At 39.3% G+C, this 23849-nt stretch overlaps 2 protein-coding genes across 2 annotated transcripts in view; both read right to left on the reverse strand.

Annotated features, from left to right (window-relative positions):
- Nucleotides 1–9232, reverse strand: part of LOC115449732 — an 80422-nt gene extending 71190 nt beyond the window's left edge. Inside the window, exons 1-2 of the mRNA XM_037442433.1 lie at nucleotides 8544–9232; nucleotides 8191–8248 (exon numbers count right to left, since the gene is read on the reverse strand). Of these exons, the coding sequence (XP_037298330.1) occupies nucleotides 8191–8248; nucleotides 8544–8609 (124 nt within the window). The 5' untranslated portion in view covers nucleotides 8610–9232. The remainder of the gene's footprint in view (nucleotides 1–8190; nucleotides 8249–8543) is intronic.
- A 4449-nt stretch (nucleotides 9233–13681) lies between these two features.
- LOC115449739 lies at nucleotides 13682–18321 on the reverse strand. Its single transcript, XM_037442573.1, has 4 exons — nucleotides 16349–18321; nucleotides 15693–15870; nucleotides 15215–15347; nucleotides 13682–15093 (listed from the first exon to the last, which is right to left on the reverse strand). The coding sequence occupies exons 2-4, from the start codon at nucleotides 15841–15843 to the stop codon at nucleotides 14865–14867; spliced, it is 513 nt and encodes a 170-aa protein (XP_037298470.1). The 5' UTR covers nucleotides 15844–15870; nucleotides 16349–18321; the 3' UTR covers nucleotides 13682–14864.
- Nucleotides 18322–23849: the final 5528 nt, after the last annotated feature.

Genomic DNA, 23849 nt, shown 5'->3' on the forward strand with positions numbered 1-23849 from the left:
ATATTTCAATGGCACTTAGTTACCCACTGATTTAATACTGAAATATGGTCCGTTCATTCTGATTGAAAACGGAGCTGTGTGGTCAGTAGCGCGACCTTGAAATCGAACCAACGTCGGCTGAGACGCGGTGTCTCGTCTCCACGCTCTTGCCGATAAGTTTCACCAATGGATCGATTTATATTACTACAAAAACCCGATTAAGCTACAAGGTTCCTAACTGAGAAGAGAAACCGAATTATCAATTGTTAAATATGTTACCGTCTTCGAGGTCCTTTGATGCGGTATAATTCTTTAAGTTTATATTTTTTGTCGTCACTAATTTACAGGACTATATGTAGTAGATACAAAAACAGCTCATTAACCAAAATCTCTGTAGCCTCTAAGATAGACTAAAAAGAGATAGTTTGAAGTACCTACTCTTAAAACATTACCCTTCTCTTCATGCAGTCGGATAAACGAGCACAAAAACTGCAGCGTCGCATTACGAAACGCGAGAGGCGGCCGCGCGTCTTGTTTCATTCATCTGACACAAAACAATGCCGCCTCCCAGATACATGCGAAATTAATAGTCGACGGAATAATCGACAACTTTTAAATCACATATATGATTAATGATATGCCAGTTATTCCTTGAATTTACTTTATACAACACTAGCTTTAGCTCGCGGCTCTGTCAGCGTAAAAAAGTTTTTCCGGATAGAAACTAACCAATGTCTTTCCTACGGCCTCAAACTATCTCCATACCAAATTTCATCGAAATCCGTTGGATAGTTTTTAATTTTATTGTGTTCAGACACGCAGACGCGAGGGGAGGCTTTGTTTAAAATATATATTTTAGATCTTTTTAAGGGGAACAATTCCGTCATACATAATTGTTACGTAACTTTAACCATTTTTGCAGTACATGCAATGGAAGGTCTAAGAAGGAATAGATTTCCTCCGTTTTTGCAGTATTTATCATTCATGCTGAGCTCCCATTAATCATAGCATGATGTTATAGCTTATAGAATTCTTCGATAAGTGAGCTATCCAACACTAAAAGAATTATTCAATTCGAACCAGTAGTTCCTGGTTTAACCTCGTTCAAACAAATAAAATCTTCTTATTTTATTTGTTTGAACGAGGCTTATTCTATAAGCTTTATATAATAGTATAGAGTACAGATATATAGAAGTATAGATTTTAACTAGAATTGAGTATGTAGGTACGAAGTACTACTAAGTAAGCAAGTAGTCCTACTGGTGGTAAATCATATATGAGTGTCCGCCTGGGTAAGTTCTACCGCAATGTCTGTTTCTGCCGCCAAGCCGCCATGGAGTCACTGTTGTGTTTCAATTTGAAGAACACTGTAGCCAGTGCAACTACTGGACATAATAAGAATCAACATCTCATATCTCAAGATGGCGAGCGCAGTGGTATACCAAACAATATTTTGTAATTTAAAGTGTTGAATGGTTTTTCTACTGTTTATGGGCGGTCGTATCGCTTACCTTCAGGTGAACAGCAAGCTCGTCGCGTCATTGAAAGCAATAAAACAAAAAGAAGTTTTTTCTGATAATACCCCGTAATATATAATGTCATTATAACCGAAACACAGCAGAAGGGGCAGAAAGGGCGGGAGAAGTAAAATTGTGTGTAAGCAAAAGGTGGTCACAGTATCGCGCGTAGTGGCTGCAGCGGTGTCCCGATAAGGAACGGTGCCAGCGAAGTTTATCAGCGACGACAAGCTCGCACGCGATAGCACTCGGTTAGCAAACGCACTGCCTCGCATGTCCAGACTCCCTGGCTCGACAAATCGAACTACGCACTTTATAAGGGCGTCAACAATTAATCCTCCCTGATGAAAAGTAATTCAATGATTTACACAAATTTTATTTGACCGGTAATTGATGCAGTTTACGTGTACGGCATTTATTTTTAACCGACTTCAAAAAAGGAGGAGGTTCTTAAATCGACTGTATGTTTTTGTTTATGTATTTGTTACCACAAAAGTCTAGATTGGGCGAACCGATTTCGATGATTCTTTTTTTATTTTAAATCTTGTGCTTCCCGTGTGGTCCCATATAAATTTCATTGTTGTTGGACCATTGACTTCGGACATACATCGGAAATCTCTTAAAATAATGTCAACTATGATGTCCTCAACATATACTGATTTTTACTAACACAAAAAAGCAAAAAATAAAACCATTTAACAAAAAATTATACCGCCTTCAAAAATCACTGAAAACCAAAAAAATTATTTAACATTACCTATATACAGTTTACCGATTTTGGAGTCGGTGCCTAATAAAAGTTAACACTTTGTGCTATATACAATCAAACGTATTTTGTTTAATGTAAATGAAATAAAAAACGTAATATATATTTTCTTAATTTTGCACTGTACCTACTTTATACCTTGAACTATTTTCTAGACAACACGAAAGTTTCTTGCCCGTTCTATTCTGGTGGAAACTGCTTGCTGAATTTATGGAAGTTAATATCAAAACAATGATTAACATTTTATGGTTTCGAATAAGTTATTTTATTTCATTTCAATGGTGTGTATAACCAACAGGTGCCTTATTTTTTCGATTTTGTGCCATAAAGATAAATATAGTAAAGCAGTATCATAGTAAGAATTTATTATTTTGATATTATAAAGCTAGGTACTATATTAAAACATTGCATGATATTAAGCAAATGTTCCTCGTTTTCCCATGACATTTCGTTAACATGAAATAATACTAAGCCACGATAGCGCGAGTCAACAGCACTTGATAATTATATGTAGAAAGGGCAGTCGCGTGACTCGCACTTCGCATCGGTGGTACTTGAAAGGAACGGGGACGAGTCGCGCGGCTGCAGATTATCTTTATTGATATAAATTATAAGTTCATCTTAAGACATATTGATTGTTATTACCATTTATCATGGTTTAATAGGTGCCTGCCTATAATAGGTGAAAGGTGTGGCTCAAGTCTCTAGGTGCGCTAGTCTGACTGAACAAGTGGTTTTTTTGTTGTTTAAATGACGAGACGAGCTTGCCGGTCGCCTGATGGTAAGCGATACGACCGTCCTTAAACTTCTCTTGAAACACCATTCCAACACCTTAAATTACAAAGTATTGTTTGATATTCCACTGCGTTCGCCGTCCTGAGACTTAAGATGTTAAGTCTTCCTACGTTCAATAGTACACTGGATACAATGTCCTTCAAACTGGAACACAACAGTGATTGACAGACTGGTGTTTGGCGGCAGAAACAGACATTGCAGTGGTACCTACCCCAGGCTCCCTCTCATACATGAGGGACCAACTACTACCAGTGCTAATGTGTTTTACATCAAGCTGGTGCAAAACAAGTTGAATGCAATGTACACTCACGGAATACAGTACAAACTCTGTGTGCCATTGTTACTACTTATGGTCAGTAATAAGACGTGGCGCTTACAATAAGGCAAGCGGCTGTTAATACCACTCCCAAAATCATTCTATTGACTTCCAGCACAGGGCAACAATGCTAGAAAAAGACACAAAGTTGTACGACGCAATCAACGATATTTTCATACTTAAAGATATAAATGCGAAAGTGACTTTGTCTGTTCCGCTTTCACGGCTGTACCACTGAATCAACTTCAATGAAATTTGGTATAGATAGTTTCAAGTCTTAGGAAGGACATAGGCTACTTTTTTACTTTTTATCCGGGAATACTTTCATACGGGCGGCATCGCGAGCAAAGGCTAGCACTATACACTATAAACGTTAGATAACATCTTCAATTAAATCAACTTATCAGTCTGAGCGCCCACCTAATGTTCATAATGTTCTCTCTCGTGGAATTATTTATATACTAACGACTAATGTTTGAGGAGTTTGACGGCGCTTCCGACATAATTACGTGCCCACGATTAATGTAAGCACAAGCAGGCTCCGCGAACTATACAATTATTCCCTGGTTTTTTTAAATACTATTAAAACCCTCTTCTGAGGGGGTTTAAAGTCCAATGAGCCCATTAATTCCTAAGAAGTGATGAATGCATAAAAATAATCCATGTGTATTATTTACGTTCATACTATAGGTACTACCAAGAGGATAAACCCTCAGAACAATATCTAAAGATAAAGCAGGGATTTTCATAAAAAGAAGAGCGAATTGGTTACAACTGCTGCATACTCGTATTTCTATTTCTACCGATAGGTGCAGTGAGCACTGTTGTGGCCCGACCTGACGTATCCCTTGTTATTAGGAGTGCAGCTAGTTACACAAGCGAACATATTTTCAAGTTTGACACTAAACGTCTCTCGAAGTGCAGTGTCGTGAAATAAATTGTTTCTAATGTTTTTGGGAATATTTATTACATAGATATAAAATATAAAACCCATTTTAGTAATATATTGTTAAAGTAATTATGTATTATATAATTAAGCAATAGAATTATATCATGCTACTGAATGTCATGTGGCGACAAGCCACTAGTGCGTCAGCAGCAGCGATAACAAGGCGACGCGTTGCGGCGGCAGACTGCGCGACGGCCACAGATAACTGCCGGTTGCTGTTCTGCGGCTCGGTGACGCTCCACACCACTGACTACCGTCGATTTCGTCGAGAAACGTTCACAACATTGAGCGTGACTGTTCCAACGACAGGAAACTCCTTCTTGACTTGTCATATTCAATAAAGTCATAAAGTGCTTGTGGCTGCTATAATGAAGCGGATCCCTTTAACCCCAATCTTATATAATCGCGTTTCAGATCTGTGATTGGCAGTATTAAATGAAAATATTCCTCCCCCTTTATATTACTCCAACTGCCATTTTTAATAAACGATCCCAATCCTTTCTTTCGATCGATCTCAGGTATGCCTGTCTTCAGCATTTATTTCTTTTTAATAAGGTATGTATATTCGACTTAAATATTCTGACATTAAGAGTGGACAAAAGAACAAGTTACTCATGTTTTACAATTCGTTGGCCCCGGCCACATACGTCTATGCTGCTGGATGAATCGATATGCCAGGAATGTGTTCTTCTCATGAAGGTAATTTAACAGTACCATGGAGGATTAGTATCCGTCCCTATTGTGGATTACCGATTGAATGCCAATGTAGCGCATTCGGCAATAGATTTTGATGACTTCTGATGCTGATGGTGAGTTATACTTTGAGAAATAAGAATTGCAGCTAATTTACAATGGAGAATCAAAACCTTTAGTTCGCTATGGTTTTCTGTAAGAGATACCACTCGCTACACCTTGCTTGTTCCACACACAAAACAGACTATACACCATAATTATATACATAACCTAAGTACAGTTTCTCGCACGATGGGGATGAAAATATTACAAATCCCGCATTTTTATGTATATGAGGATTCTATAACGTACAACTGATTCGTTAATGAAGGTGCAACGTGCAGCAGACATGTAGGTGCCGAAGTGTTATCAGACCGGATTATGTTCCACGCAGCCATCTATTTGATAACCCTGACACTTACACGTATGATCTCAGATTTATTTCCAGTACACAAACGTTACGTAACACAACGTTTGCAGTAATATCTGGAAATTGTTGTTTTTGTTTTTAATAATTGAAATATTATTATTATTTATACTGTATAAAGTGTGACGTCAATGATTTAGTCTACAATATATTGGTTAAACTAAGGACTTTATTGGTTCCTTGAAAAGAAAACGACAATTTATTGGATCTTCACCAATCGAACTAAAAGCTGAAAACGCAAAAATAGTACTATTACTTTTAGTTAGTATTTGAGTAGTACCGCGTACAAGCCCTTTATATGCTTTTGTAAACAACAAAAACAACGTGACTGTACCACTTTAAACGATATTTAATTCCTTGACGCGGACATTTTAGTGCATACCTAATGTTAATTGAATTCAATGTTTTATTGGTGCATACATAGTCCTATACAAAGTCACGTCTGGTCTCCATTAGCGTAGATACGGACCACATCAATTATTACAGTAGCCCTAACACCCTACTTTCGCTTTTTTCACTGTCATTAATCTCATGCACGCTACTCAGTTAGCAAACCCCTTTATTTATTCATTTTTGAATGTGCCGCCAATTGTTCCGGTTCCGAAGGTGCGGTGCGACCACGTCCACGAGTACACTGCCATTTGCTTTTCCCCTCATCACACTCTGTAGTCTCATTTCATGTTACTTCTTAATGGTCAGATCACCGAAGTTATCATTTATTAGATTTTTCATAAATGTTTGATTGGCGTTTTATTTGAATCACCAATCAAGTCTAAGCAGGTATGTACGGTATTTCATTTGCAGTACATCAACGTTGCAGCTAAGCTATGTCTGTGTATTTCAAGGTATATGCGACACCTTCCAAATAGGTAGTTCAAGTTCGAGCACCGTGCCAATTGTGAACAGTTTCGACGAGTGGGCTTTACCCAGCGGCGATTGTTATTTCACATTAAACAAAAATGCAGGGTATAAGTTAATACTTATATCCTGCATTTTAATATAACATATATTCATATAAGCCGCGTTCCTACCAACACAACCCGCGAGGTGAAGTTGTTTCTCTCATTCTGATCATAACAATAAACAATCTATTCTGATAGTTAAGCTAGCATTTATAAACACATAGATTAATTAGTCCACGTCCCAGTCATAAAGGCAGTTCAGTATTATGTATTGTATTAAGTTCCTTTTCATATTTTTAATTCTAGAAATATTAAGGAAAAATTAAATATACTTTAAAAATACTATTCCGAAAAAACCGGCGTATAAAGGATAATACTTAAAGTATTTTACCCCAAACTTTAAATAAGCCGAAACAAGTTATAAAGATGTCAGCTTTGACTGAATCAATAGTGGACACGTTTTATTGTTAAGCTCAAGATTAATTTGCAATGTTAAAAAACAAAAGCAAACACTTGTAGTAGTGTAGCACACCAACCGGATTTATGAGTTATACACAATACGTACGTATATAGATAGGTATGTAAATTAAAACCATTTAGATCTATTCAATACAACCGCTGTTAAGGACTTGAATTTAAATATTTTGTACCAGACGTTATTTATTGCATTTATGTGTACTATGATTTGTGTTCCATTTCGCTCATATGTAGTAATTGTTCCTAATAGAAAGGTAAAGAAGGAAAGCTATTAAGGTATTCGTCACCGAATGCCGTAATATAGCTATCAATCGGAGGAAGCACAGACGCAAGTACATCCAAAATGCTCTTTAAAATAAAAAAAAGGCTAAACGCATGGAGATAGGATAAACAATGATTCCATGTCAAATGTTTGGAAAGGATAAATCTTCTCTACAATCTACATTTGAATGTATACTGAGACCTACATAATAGGTATATGTATACATAGTGCCTACCGCACTTGTGTATTTAAAAAAATAAAAATAAAATGCTTTATTCATCACGTAGGGGAACATAGTTGCACTTATGATAAGTCAAGGTACATGAGAATATTTAATTATTACTTAATTAAATTAGCTTATATAAATTTGTATTGAAAAAATATGGTAAACAATGAAGCCAGCTCGAGCTGGCAGGAAAGAAGAAATAAAATGATGATATATGTAATTTTAAATAAACAATAAGGGACAAACTAACCTAACTAACCTACCGGCCTTTCACTAGCTACCTAAGCGATGACTACCCGAAGAAGAAAGGCAGAAAAAAATTATTATTTGTTTTTTCATTTGCAGTGGGTTAGGTTTGAACGCCATTGGTACCGATCCCGAAACGTGCCTATTACATTTTCTGTATTTAAATATCCAACCGCAGCAGTACGTTACGCTTCGATTACACACACACAAACACATACGCATTGGGAGTCTTTATAATGGTTCAAGGTCGTGTGACAAGGTCACAGTAAGGTTAACAAAGGAAACGAGTGTTCAGGGAACAAGCGGCGGAACGGAGGAACAGGAGGCACGCACCTGACGCGGCCACGTCGTCAGCAGGGCCCAGCCACAGGCCGGCAAATATTCTAATAGGATTACATACTAGGTGGGCATGTCACCAATGTGGGAGAACTAACATATATGACGTGTACGAGAAGTTGTATGACATGACACTGTATATAAAGTTGTACGCGTTTGCAACGGTTAGTTAAGAGGCACAAACTGTATGCATGTACCGGCTCACCGGGCAGTGTGTGCGATGTCCCGGACGCATAGCTCAAGCAGTGCTTGCTACTTACCGGAGTCGGTGCGGTCTGCCTCGTCGTCCGATTCGGTGCCGGAGTCCCGCTCCTCCACCTGCAACACAAACACCCACTCAGAGACCCACTCATACGGCTCGCCCCGCCGCCGCCTCGTTCGTTTTACACACAATTTTCGCACCGCAGGTCGTTCGTTCGATGTACAAAAACTTGTCAGAGGCATGTCACGACAATTGCGGAACGAACAGAGCGCTAAGCGATCCGGCGGACGTCGAAAATCGCGAGCGGTCGATCGGCAATCGTTCCGCTCCTTTGTTCTCGAGCGAGGCGGCCATTTTCTGGTGGCGCTGTGTGACCTTCACGCCGCGGAGCCGGTCGCCGGCGACACCCACCTTCTCGGAAACGTTCTCCTCATTCAACGAATGCGTTCGCAGCTTCTGAGTCAAGAATTTGAGCATTATTGAGCCTCCGCTCGTTCGGACCGTCCGTTGGCACTCACTTTTCACTGGTCGTATTTAACGCGCTACCGAAACGAACCGCAAGCGGCAATGTGAACCTCACGTCTATGGGAATAGTTCCAAAAACATTTTAATCCTCAACATATCCACGCGACGCGGCCGCGAGTCGGCACCCGTTCGTCTCGTCCGAACACCGGCCTACTACTACTTCGACGGACGTAGCCTTGCGTACGACGCAGTCAGCTGAAGTGCTGTTCGTTCGCCGGTATCGAAAGGTCGTAACCACTGCGCCGCTAAATACCGCACCGGCCCGACCGATCCGCGAGCTGATCGCCCCGCACAATCATCGAATTGATAATTAAACACTGCATGTCCGGCGAAATGGGTTAAATATCGCGTAAATCGTTTTCGAGTGTCACTCCAAGTGGACTTGCCCGGCTACCCATTGATGACAAAGAACCGGAACACGCAGAGATCGCCCGCGATTGGACAAAACATAATAGAACAGGATCGAAACTAAATACAACAGCGGCGTCTCGCTCTGACATGCAGGTCGACGGATGTCGGAGTGCCGACGGGCGCCGAGCGGCGCGACGTCGCGCGCATGCGTAGGGCGCGGGCCGGCGCGCGAGCGACAGGGACGGCGACACCAACACACCGCGTTATATAACACTTGCCTGATAATAATTCGCTGATAAAAAAAGTTGCGCGCGTTGGAGTCTGTGAAGTGTAGACGTAACCATAACAATCAAACGCTTATAATAGGCTTAATAGACATATGCTAGTAGCACCTTAACCCTTTTTATACCTTCCAAGAGGTTGTGATACGGTGATAATTCTTTACTTACATAAAACATAATGTAGAGTAGACAAGGCAACAGCGATAATTATTATTATGAAAAAGAATTTCAATTTTTTCATCACATATTGGAAATATGAATGCAGATTGCTTCGATTGTCGATAGTTGATAATGGATATGCAGGCATTCTAGGAGGTCCACGTTACACGTGCGGCTGTAGACCGTAGGTTCGGATGCGGCGGTGTGGCGCGAGATGGCGGGGGCGACGCGGCATGTAATTTACAACAGCCGCCATATTGAGTAGAGCGACAAGTCTGCCGCGGCTTTCTCTCTCGTTCATTGGAAGCGCGGGATAATTCGAAAAATCGACACAGAATAAAAAAATCAGACGTTTCTATACTCATTTGTGAAATAGTCGGTTCTGAGTAGATCGTATGGGACTGTGGGATTCTTAAATCTCTTGCCGTTCGAAATGTTTGTTGTTCACTGAACACGAGGCGCAGTGGAAGTCACCCTTGTACTAAATAAATAAAAACGTTGGAATTGTATTGAGCGTAGAAACAAAGAAAAAAAGATTATTAGGAAACAGATCATAAATTTTGGCTTCTCTACAGTTGGTTTTCAGTTCATAGTAACTAGTCGATTTATTATAACAATATTTATATTTGTTCGGTTCATAAGTAATTACTTTATATAATTGTTAGAGACAAACTGTTCCACAAAATCGGACAACAATAAGGCGTTCACATTTATGGCAGCTATTTTGTAATATCAATTCGTTTAATGACTTGTGGAAAGGGTACTTAAACACAAAAACAAACATTTAATTTTCTTTACTTACATTAAACCCTTCCTATGCTTGTTAAACATTACTACTTGGCATGCTATCATTTGTTTTGTTTCTATACAGTGAAAAAAAAAAAACTTTTTAAAATCAATATCTTGTTCATATTGAAAAAGTATTATAACATTAACAGGGATGGAGGGATTGGCACGAGGGAGGGAGCAACTCACAAAAATCGTGACTGCTTACACACGCGTCACTCAGAATTGATACAATTGCGCCACATAATGTTTGGAACCAGACTATTTTACCCGTAGTAAACAATATTTATAAATGGCTCCAACAGCCAACTCTAGGATATTTATTTTGCAATATTTAACTTTGTATAAAAAAAATATTTCAATGAGATTTTAACGATAATAAAATTTGAATTCAAAATGGAAGAACTAGTAAAAATATATTTATTGCCACTCAAACAATATAATATTATATATCTATGACTTAGTGTAATTCATACAGAATTATGTAATGACGTTACTTCTCAAATATATTGACGAAGGTAATATTTTTGTTTTCCAGCCTTCTAAAAATGACCAACAATGAAATTGATTTACTATTGTTTATAAATTCAGACTCTCATATGATTTTCAATATTTTTTATACAATTATAATCTACTACATGTTATCTTCGTAAAATAAAATAAACAACAATTGCAATGATTCTTCCAGATATTTTTTTTGTAAACAGTCTGTACTTTAGTTTAGGCAATAAGGAGACACTGAATTCACTTCTGAATATATTTAAGAAGTATCGTACACTATTTATATTAAACACAACCAACACAAGAATTACAATCTATTTATAATTATCCTGAAATTATTCAAGTTCATCAATATCTGTTTTCATGTATCCCTCATGTACACCCTCGCCAGAACCATTCGAGTCATTCTCACAACTTCCGATCTAGGGGACGCTGCGTGAAAACGGACATTAAAACACTCAGTCGATGATCCCTTACTGCAATATAAACAATTATTATGAGCTCTCAATCCATTTCTATATTTTCTTCGCTTGAAATTCAACTCACATTAAGCAAATTCTGTGCAAATAAACATATTTGAAATGATCAAACATCCAAATGTGGCAAAATAAAGTGGCGTCTGAAAAACATTAAGCCACCACACCCTTCAAGTGGGATCGATCAAGGTGCGCACACTTCATATCGATGTCATCAAAAACAAACAATTTTTAATTGTGCCTTTCTAACCTTGAATTGAACACTGTGGACACGGAACACTCTTTTTAATTTAATTTGATTTTCATAGTCCTACTTTTTAAACGTATCATACGCACTGCACAAATCCTAGTGTACGAAAAGCACCAGATCATTGCTCACACCAGACAGATATTGCCATAACAGGAGTCTCTCTAAACAACTATATCAATATAAAATATTTCAAAAGGTGATAATGCATCTTACATTTTATAACATCCCAATAGGGATTGCACATTTTCCCCACAGTAACAAATTTCTATAATTGACTTTGAGGGAGTCACCATACATAACATACACATTAACATATTCACATTCAACATTCGATGGTCAGAGAGTGTCCAACGAAGCGGGAGGAGTACCTACTTAAACTGTTTCTTGTTTGAGAATTAGTTTGTACGAATAAAGAACGTTTGACATTTAAGATCAGTTTTATTGAAAAGTAATGTTACGAAATATTTGTTATACATAAAAGATGTATAGAAATAAATAATAACCTTCTAGAATCCAGTCAAGTCAACTACTTTGATGCATCAATTAACAAGTATCCTCCCCCAGCTAGGTGGAGACACTCTCGTATTAACAGCAACAACAAACACTTATTTACAACAACAACAACAAACATCTCGCCGCCGCCGGCACGCATCATCATTTTTATACTATGAATTCAGACAATAATAACAGTGGAGCAATGTGAGATTTAAACACCCAGATTCAGACTGGTTTCTTTGCGGGTGACTGATACCACGATTCTTTTAGTAAAATGGATGTTTAATTGACTTTGACCGCTTCCTGCACGCGTCACCGGCTCTCTAGCGATACTAGAACGACGAGACACAAAAAGCTTATAACTACGATATTATATTAAAAATATTAAAAGTATTACAAAAATAAACAATATACATGTAAGTAATAGTAGTTTGGCTCCACGCGGCGGGAGCCACTCCTCGTGCACGAGACGCGGGCGGCGGCCCGACACGCCCCAAGCTATAATGTACTTACATGTGCCAAGTCTAACTTATCAGTATAATAAAACACTACATATTGTCCAAGAAACAACAATCATTTTGTGGTTTAACATATTATTTTAATTTATATTTATTGAAATTGAATGACGAGACGAGTATGTCCCTCGCATCAATAATCTCAATATTGATAAAATTATTCCGGAGCAATACATATTCATCTTCATGAATATTATATTCAAGAATATTTTAACTTTCTATATACATATTTAATATAGATGTCCCCACTCCCCATGGTCTTCGACACTTACATACTATAATTATCTAAGATACTAACAAACAATATAATTTTAAATCCGGCTCATTTTGAAAGTATATTATATTACTTTATGTACTACGACAATTCCGACAAATATCGGATGTATAAAATAGTTCCTTGCATTTTGTGTACAGTATATACAAGTGCCATGAATTTTTATTGGCAAATAATTACACTTGATAGTAAATGCGAGCGGGTTTTAGCGAGGGCCGTAACACCCGTCGTCGGCACAATAATGTCAGAGTGACTGCTTCTACATATTATAATAATCCCTTTAAAGCACCAAATCTAAACTAAAAGTGACCTCGCGCATCGACTAACCAATCTACTATTTGATAAACTAATAACATTTACAGGTTAAGTAAAGTCTATAAAGTTAATACAAACTGACTGTATATTATATGTACGTTTATACACGAATATTTTATATAAAAGTTTGATCAATAACAATAGTTAATAGTTTGTCGTTAACTTAAAGCACTGTAAGTTATTGCGAGAATATATATTTTTTTGATGGAAATAAAGTCATATTTACAGTATTATTCATCCACAACTACAAGTCCGCATCATTATTATGTATGTAGAGTATAGTGTATAGTAACGTGTTACGCGCCGCTATCCTAGCCGATGACATCGGGCGTTTCCGGAAGTATTCGGCTGCGCGATCTGGCAAGAGAGAAGATGTCACGCGGCGACTATCCTATTATTCACTCTTGTTGGACGTTGTCAAAAAATGTGTAAAATTGTATTCTGGGGCCTTATTCTCTATCCCGCACGTTATTTTGACAGTGCGTAACAAGCACGTAACACAACGCATCATGTTTAGGACTATAGAAATTTGGCTTACAGAATACCATTCCACGCACATTTCTCGAAGATAACATAACACGGCCGCGTTACGCGTTTACACTATCATACAGAATAAGGGCCCTGTAATTATTTTGCTAATATAATGTTTAATACTGTAAAAAGAGCGCTTAACAAATGTTGGTTTTTTATTTTGTGATGATATCATAAAGTCATGTTTGGCCCCGGTACATTTTCACTGTGGAGGACGACTTATTTGCAATTTAATATATAAGGAAGTCGCAACGACGATATAACCACTAGAAAACTTGTAGAATGTAACCTTTATTGTGACTATTATTTTTAATGTGTTCTATTTTTATAGATATTTGAAAGCTGTTGTTTTGGTTGCTTAGTTACCGACACTGAAATAAATACTCGTGTCAATAACACATCTTTTTCTTAATTTTATAAATAACTCAGAACATATATACCAATTACTTACAACACAACTAATAACCGGCGAACGGCTTCCGTTAACACATCTCACAGGAAGATCCGGTATAGCTTACTGTTCAATATCTTAAAATCAGTTTCAGCCACATCTGTGCAACAAGAGTGTGCAAACCACTGCTGAACATGGGCCTCCCACAAAGATTTCCTGATCGACGTATTAGAAACGGCTCGCGTCCAGCGACCTACTGCGACTTTTACGAGGTCATCTGTCCACCTGGTAGCGTGGCAGTTCGTAGCCCTACTCCAGAACCTTCTTGTCCCATCGGCCATCAGTTCTGCGAGCTATGTCGGTGACTTTCGTTCTTCTGAAGTTTTCTTATAGGGCCCATTGTTAGAGGTCATATTTCAGTGTTATATGTGATATATATGTTAGTAACACACATTGATTGAAGACTTCAGTCTTCAGACACTGAGGCATATTGGACGAGAAGACGTTGCACAATTTCCCGAACACTGCCCAAGCGAGTTGCCAGCTGCCCAGTCATACGGATCCTAATGAAATCGTGCCTACCTGAGATTGTAATTTTAAGAATTTCACTTGATATGAAATGATTATGTTAGGTGACCACATTGTAGATACTGTTTGCGGTGAAACCTGCGTCTCCGTAGTATGTTTCCTGCACTGTCGTTTTCAATGAAATTGTTCGTTTTTCACCAGTGCGATACTGCAGTCCGCAGGCGACCGTCAACACGTAGCACAACGGGAACGGTGTTCGAGTGTGTATTATTGAAGTACGAGTGTGTGCGTGTGTGCGTGCGTGCGTGCGTGCGTGCGTGCGTGCGTGCGTGCGTGCGTGCGTGCGTGCGTGCGTTATGTGATGAGCAGTTCGTCGAGGTAGTCGGGGTGCGCGCGCACGTGCGCCGCGAACTCCAGCGCCGCGCGCTCCAGCTGCTGCAGCGCATGCGCGGCGCCACTGTCCGCGCCCGCGTCGCCGCCCGCCGCCGCCAGCTCCTGCGCCAGCAGCGCCGCCGCGCCGGGCAGCGGGTAGCGCCGGAACGGCACCACCGACGGGAACACCTCCGTCGGTACCTCCGACAGCCTGCGACACGCACATTACTTAAACGGGCGCGCTTGGCATTTGTATTATACAAGGTGATAAAATGTCGTCAAACTCGAAGCATTAGCGCAATACAAATCGAGTTCGGCGGTGCGGTACTCACGTGGCGAGGTAGTACTTGCGGTAGGCGTGCGGCTGGCAGGCGTCGTCAGAGAGCAGGCGTAGTGCGTATTGCAACAGCGCGTCGCCGAAGTGTGGCACGCGGTACACGCGCCCGCCCAGCAGCGGCGCGACGGCTGTGCAACACGACATTATATCTTCAACTTTCTTCTTAAACTTGTATTAATTAGTAATAAATATTATAAGGTCTTCAAATTAAAATTATCGATAGACTATAATAACCAGACTAAGAACACTGTTTCAAGTGTGTATTTATATTATTCTTACGGTCAACTTATGAAATCTTATACTAAGTGTGGCCCGACACGTACTCTGTCGAGTAAATCGAATATATTTTAAATATATTTACTATAAATTATAAATAAATGTGTTTTCATGTAGCAGGAATATTAAATCCGACAGCGGTTAAGTTGCCGTAAGTAAAGACAGAATGTAATTTTGGCGGAGGTGGAGATACTCACTGGAGAGGTGCGGGTGGTGGTGCGGGTGGTGCGGGTGGTGCGGGTGGTGCGGGTGCAGCGCGAGCAGCGCGGGCGTCTGCAGCACGAGCACGCGCCGCCGCGCCAGCGCGCCGCGCACCCACGCGTGCGCCGCCGCGCCCGCGTCGCGCATGCTCTCCGCGCTGAACAGCTCCGTCACCTGCACACGGCACACGCGATAACACACGTTATTGTCTGCTTCGTAGATTTCACTTTTTTGTACCGACGCACGACGTTGACACGATTCAGATCAAATTTTTAAGATACGCAATACCTACTTTTTTTCAATGAATTTTGCAGTTCCTAAATAAGTTTTCTATTCATGTTTGTTAAGTATAAAAGCGGATTAGGGTCGCATTTCTCACAAAATACGCAGTGAAAATTTATTGTATTTTTTACTTTAAAGGTACTTAAACCTAGATGACCCGTAGACTTTTGATCTTAATAAGCAACGAGATTGAATGGTATCGAGCAAGTGTTTACCTGTCTTCAATAATAATAATTAATAAACAGTATCCTAAGAAGTATTCCTGTAACTACAGCGATCAAAGAGAATCTCGTGAGTGCTCCTTCTCAAAAATGCAATAGTCGATAATGAATGATTCTAGTTGTTATTGTGACAGTATGCGACATCTTACCTGCACGCCGTAGTGTTGCAGCAGGTCGCGCAGGCGCGCCACGAGCCGCTCGCCGCTCTCACACTCGCGCGCGTACAGCAGCACCACGCTCCCCTCCCCCGCCGCCGCCGCGCCGCCCGCCGCGCCCGCCTCGCACGCCGCGCCCGCCGCGACCGCCGCGCCCGCCGCGCCCGCCGCCGGCGGCGGCGAACTGGAACACAACACGCACGTGAAGCAATTCCTCAATCACAAACTTATACATATTAGTCCTTACATAATATGAAATTGGCCTTTTGTCATACTGGCCACTTTGATCTGTAATATCTCATCTTTGCTTAAGAATTCCAAATTCAAATTTATAAATACATTTAACTGGTACGTTTGGGTTTCGAACAGTAATTTATTTGTTTTTGCCTGGTTAGTTTTTTCTTTGACGTCTTTCATAACGCACAATGGAAAACATAAAATATCGCCATATTTACGAGTATGGGTTCCACCGTGGCGTCAGTGCTGCAGAAACAGCTCGAAGGATTACCGATGTGTATGGTGCTCGTGACGCAAAAGAAAACACGGTACGTTTTTGGTTCCGTTTTCTTTCTGGTAATTTCGCCTACAGAACAAGCCCCATGGACAGCTGGAGACCAAGGTGGATAATGAGGAATTAATGGCTATTGTGGAAGCAGACCCATCGTAAAACATTTCAGAGTCAGCTGCAGGCTTTAGTGTGCGTGATAAAACTGTTTTAATCAACTTGAAGCAAATCGGGAACGTAAAACCATCTAAAAAGTGGGTACCTCATGAATTGAATGAAATCAAACCAGCAAATACTTGTCGACTGCTGCGTTACATTGCTCAATCGACATAATAATGAAGGGATTTTAATCGAATCATTAGCTGTAATGAAAAGTGGATCCTGTACGATAATCAAAATCAAATCAATGGCTGAATTTTTGAGAACCCGTCAATCCTGCACCAAGCGAAAATTAACTCAAATAAGTTTACTTGTGAGTGTATGAGTCGTAATCATTGGGCCAAATTTTAAACCATGATGGAGGAACTAGCTGCTAAACAATCGAGGCCGGTCAATCGCTGTATCACGGCTGCTTCAGGACAACGCTAGACCACTCGCTGCACAACAGACGGACGATAAACTAAAGAAGCTGCTATTGGAATGTCTGCGACATCCACCGTACTCCCCGGACGTCGCTCCAACAGATTAGCAAAAAACTTTTTTTAAGGGAAAATAATCGATTCCATTGTGACAGTGCCTTCACAGAGTATATTGATTCTCGCCCTTATGGTCTTATTAGTAAAGGGACAAATGAACTCTAATTAAATAGCAGAAGTGCATAGAAACGATCGACTTTGTATTCCTCACATACAAAACGCCATTATTATATGAATGGATCAAATATCACAAAACCTACAGTGGAGTGAACGAGTTAGTTTATTATTTCGACCTCTCAAATAAATGTTTGAACTGTAATTAGTTTCAATGCGACTGCTGGTATGGAATAACTGGTGCGTCTATAACAAATATTTATTTAGGTAATAGCCCGCAACTTCGTCCGCGCAGACCGATCTATCTATGTCATCGTGAATATCAAACCCGGCAACTGTCTTGCGAGGCTTCACGAAAGACGCGCGATGCAACGCTATAAGTTCTTTAACTAAACTTGAAAATATCTTTGTTGTTATGGGTCAAATTAAAGCTTAATGAAAGCTTAGTGACGTCAACGAGCTATAACAATAACGTCAATAAAACGTAACGAAATTTAAAATACGAACGAAATAAGATTAAATTAAGTATTTAAAGCAGCCACGTGGCCTTGTTCGTAGCAGCGTTGTAATAAGATTAGCGAGGAAAACTTCAAACATTTGTTATATCAGCAACATCTCAGGCGACATTTTTTTTTGTTGCTTTTGAATGAGACGAGCTTGTCGTTCGCCTGATCGTAAGCGATACGACCTCCCATAAACAGTAAAAACCCCATTAAACACCTTGAATTACAAAGTATTGTTTGATATTCTACTGCGCTCGCCATCCTGAGATATGAGATGTTAAGTCTCATTATGTCCAGTAGTTACACTGACTACAATGTTTTTCAAACTGGAACACCACATTGACTATACGCTGCTGCTTGGCAATAGACATTGCGGTGGTACCTACCCTGGCAGACTCTCACATATGGGAGACCTACCACCAGGGATTAAAAATGTTAATAATATAAACAAAAATACGCTTTCCAAAACATAATCTGACTAGTTATGTAGCTCGTTGTAAAAACAAAAAACACCCATCAAGCGTTCATCCCCGAAGGGGTATGTAGAGATGCAACCAGGGCATCCACTTTTCGCCAAGTGTGTGCCGTTCCATAATATGACGGAGGCAAGCCTATCGCCACATTCCAAACCCAATATCACTTTGCCCGAACCAGGATTCGAATTCAAGACGTCAGAGCCGTGTCATACCGTGCCCGCAATACAACAAACAACGTCGCCGACGCGGTAATTAATGGTAGGTATCTCAAATATTTGTTACTACCAAACAATATAAATAGGTAGTCCGTATTACATTCAAAGCTGTTTGGTAGCGGTGAGTCGACAGTAAAAATAGTTTCTAATATGTAAAGACCGTCAGTACATGCAAAATAAGGTAGTTGTACTCACCAAAACAAATAGTTTATTATTTACAAAGTCATATAAGAAACAGATGAAATGTATTATGTTTGTTTCATTTAGTTTCTTATTTTAAAGTAATTCTTATACGTATATAATACAATATCATTTACTTACATTATAATTATGAATATACTGGTGGTAGGCCTCTCGTATGTGAGAGTCCACCTGGGTAGGTACCACCGCAATGTCTATTTCTGCCGCCAAGCAACAGTGTGTAGTCATTGTTGTGTTCCGGTTTGAAGGACATTGTAGCCAGTGTAACTAGTGGACATAATGAGACTCAACATCTCACGTCTCAGGATGGCGAGCGTAGTGGAATACCAAACAATACTTTGCATTTCAAGATGTTGGATGGTGTTTCTACTGTTTATGGGCGGTAGTATCGCTTACCATCAGGCGAACGGCATGCTCGTCTCGTCATTCACAGCAAAAAAAGAAACATGGTAGATATTAAAATATTCTAAACAATTCCACCAATGTCTTAACAACTATCTAGGTAGCATCGATATTATCTGTAATAAATAAAAAAATGAATGATGTAAAATTGAGCTTTTTTTCCTTCGTCCTTTAGTTCAGTACGTACCCAGTAATGTTGTAGACGTCCCGTATTTTAGGCACATTTTAAAATGTCCGTCGGGACAGACTCTGTCTCATAAATCGATCGATATACGATTGACAAATACTCACGCACGTAATAGCATAGATTATTTATAAAAAAAGCTATATTACTATTTATAATGTGATTATTTGTGTAAGTTATTGTAAACAAATGCATTAAGGTAACTTGTCTGAAATGGCGGTAGTGCTTAAATGTTTTGACGTTCGAAATGATATAAATACCGGCCTCTTGGTTGATACGGGGCATTTCATCGTGAGCCGTCGAGCAGAGCAATACTAAGAGACTGACAAGTTAAGTAAATATACTTTATTTTCTTTTAGTTTCTTTCACAATTAAATATTATTTATTAAGGCGATAGATCAAATCATGGATATTTCGGCCTTTAAAATTTAATATGACGAAATTTTAAAGGCAGAAATATCTGATTATAATTAAAGCTGAAGGGTTTGTTTGTTTGTTTGAACGCGCTAATCTCAGGAACTACCGGTCCAAACTGAAAAATTCTTTTTGCGTTGGATAGCCCTTTGTTCGTGGAGTGCTATAGGCTATATATCATCACGCTATACCCAATAGGAGCGGGGCAGTAATGGCTAATCTCAGGAACTACCGGTCCAAACTGAAAAATTCTTTTTGCGTTGGATAGCCCTTTATTCGTGGAGTGCTATAGGCTATATATCATCACGCTATACCCAATAGGAGCGGGGCAGTAATGGCTAATCTCAGGAACTACCGGTCCAAACTGAAAAATTCTTTTTGCGTTGGATAGCCCTTTGTTCGTGGAGTGCTATAGGCTATATATCATCACGCTATACCCAATAGGAGCGGGGCAGTAATGGCTAATCTCAGGAACTACCGGTCCAAACTGAAAAATTCTTTTTGCGTTGGATAGCCCTTTGTTCGTGGAGTGCTATAGGCTATACATCATCACGCTATACCCAATAGGAGCGGGGCAGTAATGGCTAATCTCAGGAACTACCGGTCCAAACTGAAAAATTCTTTTTGCGTTGGATAGCCCTTTGTTCGTGGAGTGCTATAGGCTATATATCATCACGCTATACCCAATAGGAGCGGGGCAGTAATGGCTAATCTCAGGAACTACCGGTCCAAACTGAAAAATTCTTTTGCGTTGGATAGCCCTTTGTTCGTGGAGTGCTATAGGCTATATATCATCACGCTATACCCAATAGGAGCGGGGCAGTAATGGCTAATCTCAGGAACTACCGGTCCAAACTGAAAAATTCGTTTTGCGTTGGATAGCCCTTTATTCGTGGAGTGCTATAGGCTATATATCATCACGCTATACCCAATAGGAGCGGGGCAGTAATGGTTAATCTCAGGAACTACCGGTCCAAACTGAAAAATTATTTTTGCGTTGGATAGCCCTTTGTTTGTGGAGAGCTATAGGCTATATATCATCACGCTATATTCAATAGGAGCGGAGCACTAATGGCTAATCTCAGGAACTACCGATTCGAACTGAAAAAATATTTTTGTGTTGAATAGTCCTTTGTTTGTGGAGTGCTCAAAGTTATATATCATCACGCTATGACCAATAGGAGCGGAGCAGTAATGGCTAATCTAAGGAACTACCGGTTTCTACTGAAAAATTCGTTTTGTGTTGGATAGCCCTTTATTTGTGGACCGCTATAAGCTATATATCATCACGCTATGACCAATAGGAGCGGAGCAGTAATGGCTAATCTCAGGAACTACCGGTTTGAACTGAAAAAATATTTTTTGTGTTGGATAGCCCTTTGTTCCTGGAGTGCTATAGGCTATATAGCATCATGCTATAACCAATAGGAGCGGAGCAGTAATGAAACATGTTGCAAAAACGGGGAAAATTATGAGTTTTGAGAGCTTCCGTTGCCTGCGCTGCGTAAACGGTTAAAGTTATGCAACAATGATGTATGACGGGATTGTTTCACTTAAAAGTTCTAAATAATATAACAAAGTCCCCGCTGCATCTGTCTTCCTGAACGTGTTAAACTCAAAAACTACCTAACGTATTAAGATGAAATTTGGTATGGAGACAGTTTGAGACCCTGGGAAGAACATAGGCTCCCGGGAAACTACTATTTTTATAACGGAAAACTTTAGCCTGAAAAACTTTATAACGCGGGCGGAGCCGCGAGCAAAAGCTAGTACATTTAATAATTTGTGAGTCGTACCTATGTTAGGGTGTATACCCTAACATAGGTATATATTGTATAATATATAATATATAAAAGATATAATAGATATATAACTGGTGCTATAGTAATGTCTAATGCCTAATGTTAATGAAACATTATATCACTGGCCATGTTTATTGATGTATATCAATATAATATATGTAATAAATATATTGTATAACAAATACAGTGGTCCTTGTTTCCTTGAAAACGCATCCGCCCTTCCCTACTTGATTACTGACGTAACGTATTTATCACCGATGTCCTGATGGTATAAAATGATTGATACATATGTTCGTTTGCTTATATAAGTGATCTGTGTATAAAAATACACAATTATTTTAAAGTGTCTCTACTTAAAATCTAACACACGCAACGTTCGCATTTTCCCATATATATCAATACGACTCGATTTTCAATAAGTTAAAAAAAAGCGAGTTGATACCGGTTTTCAATTTCATAATTATAATTGTACTGATTGTTACAAATGTGTTAAAACGAACGCTCAAGTATATGGCAAATAATAAGACCAAACATTAAATATTTATTACTTGCCAAATATTGAATATCATATCAAGTCTAAATATTTAATTCCGATTTTTACGTACGGCACAGCCCTGACAGATTGTACAATAGAATAAGGAAAAGAAGCGAAATATCTCAATTGTTATTGAGTCTGAATGTGTAATGTTAAAGATCAGTCCGCGGCGGTCATCACGGACATCGACATTTGGTACAGGATGGTACAAAATAAAGGTTCAAAGATTTCGCTATAATGGCACACCGAACGTTATTCTATGTACTACCCTGCAGACAGACGCAATTTGTATTCCGTCTCATAATGTCACGTAACATACTGGACTATATTGTTTTATGATAATTTGTGTAAATTAAGATCAAATGGTATTCGTGTCACATATTAAGTGGGTTGGTTTGCGGTGAAACAGTTGCATTTCGATAATAATTTAGGAAATCAAAACCCAAATTGGTACAAAACAAGCGACTCGTTGAACACTCTGTACATAATATGCCCTCTTTTGATAAACTAATGAAATTGCTTTTCTTGTGATAACTGGCGCCGGGGTCAGTACGATTTACGCAAATCAATTAAAAAGATAAGAAATATATTTGCTATAACACTCTGGGTTTTCCAGACGCTATTATATACTACTAAAGGCATACATATTATAAGTAGATTTTTGGATAAATATTGTGGGAAAATTGGTTCACGCGGGCAAAGCCGCGGAACGCTTAGTAAAACATAGTACTAACAATAATCAATGAGAGCATCTTGCGAATTCACATTACAAGCAAATGTGTATGTATGTCTCAATTTAAAAAAAATGCAAATTTTAAAACATTTATTTATTTAACTTAAGTACACTTAATAAAATTGAATAAGTTTTTATCGAGTACTTTATTATAATCAGTGTATTAGTACTTGAGCTGGCATGATTTGCACAAGTTGGTTGAATCTGTGTTCAGTTTTTGCCAGAGCTATTGTATTGCTATTGAGGCACTAGCGATTTCACGACGAATCGCTGCTTAGTACGTCTAAATAAATACAAAACAAGAGCTGACAAATCTGGTTAACATACATACGCCGAGGAAAAAGGGGCACATAGTTCTTAAAACGAGTGATGCAAGTGTCGAATTAATGAGGAAATTATAATACAAAAATTCTACAATGTTAAGACATGGCCAATACCGACTTTACGGAGGGATGGGCCGGTCTGTCGTTCGGGTGCCAGGCTCTGCATCAAAGGCTTTAGAGGGGCACTACAGACATAACTCTTGGGAACTAAAAAAAAAGATACCCGGGAAACAAGCAAAAGAAAAGTTGTCCCGGTCATCCTTGCGGCTACAGGTTACATACAGCCTGCTCTGGACATGGTAGTCGCATTACATGGTCGCATATCCCTAAATTTCTCTGAATTAATGTCTCGATAGTATTAGTGAAATTAGTCTTCAAAGTTGCAAACACCTATTCTCGGGACACGACAGCGTTATTCCCGCGTGGTTTCGCCGGACTGCGCTAACTTTATCA

This window comes from Manduca sexta, chromosome 24 (genome assembly GCF_014839805.1).
Source record: "Manduca sexta isolate Smith_Timp_Sample1 chromosome 24, JHU_Msex_v1.0, whole genome shotgun sequence".
Taxonomy (NCBI): Eukaryota; Metazoa; Arthropoda; class Insecta; order Lepidoptera; family Sphingidae; genus Manduca; species Manduca sexta.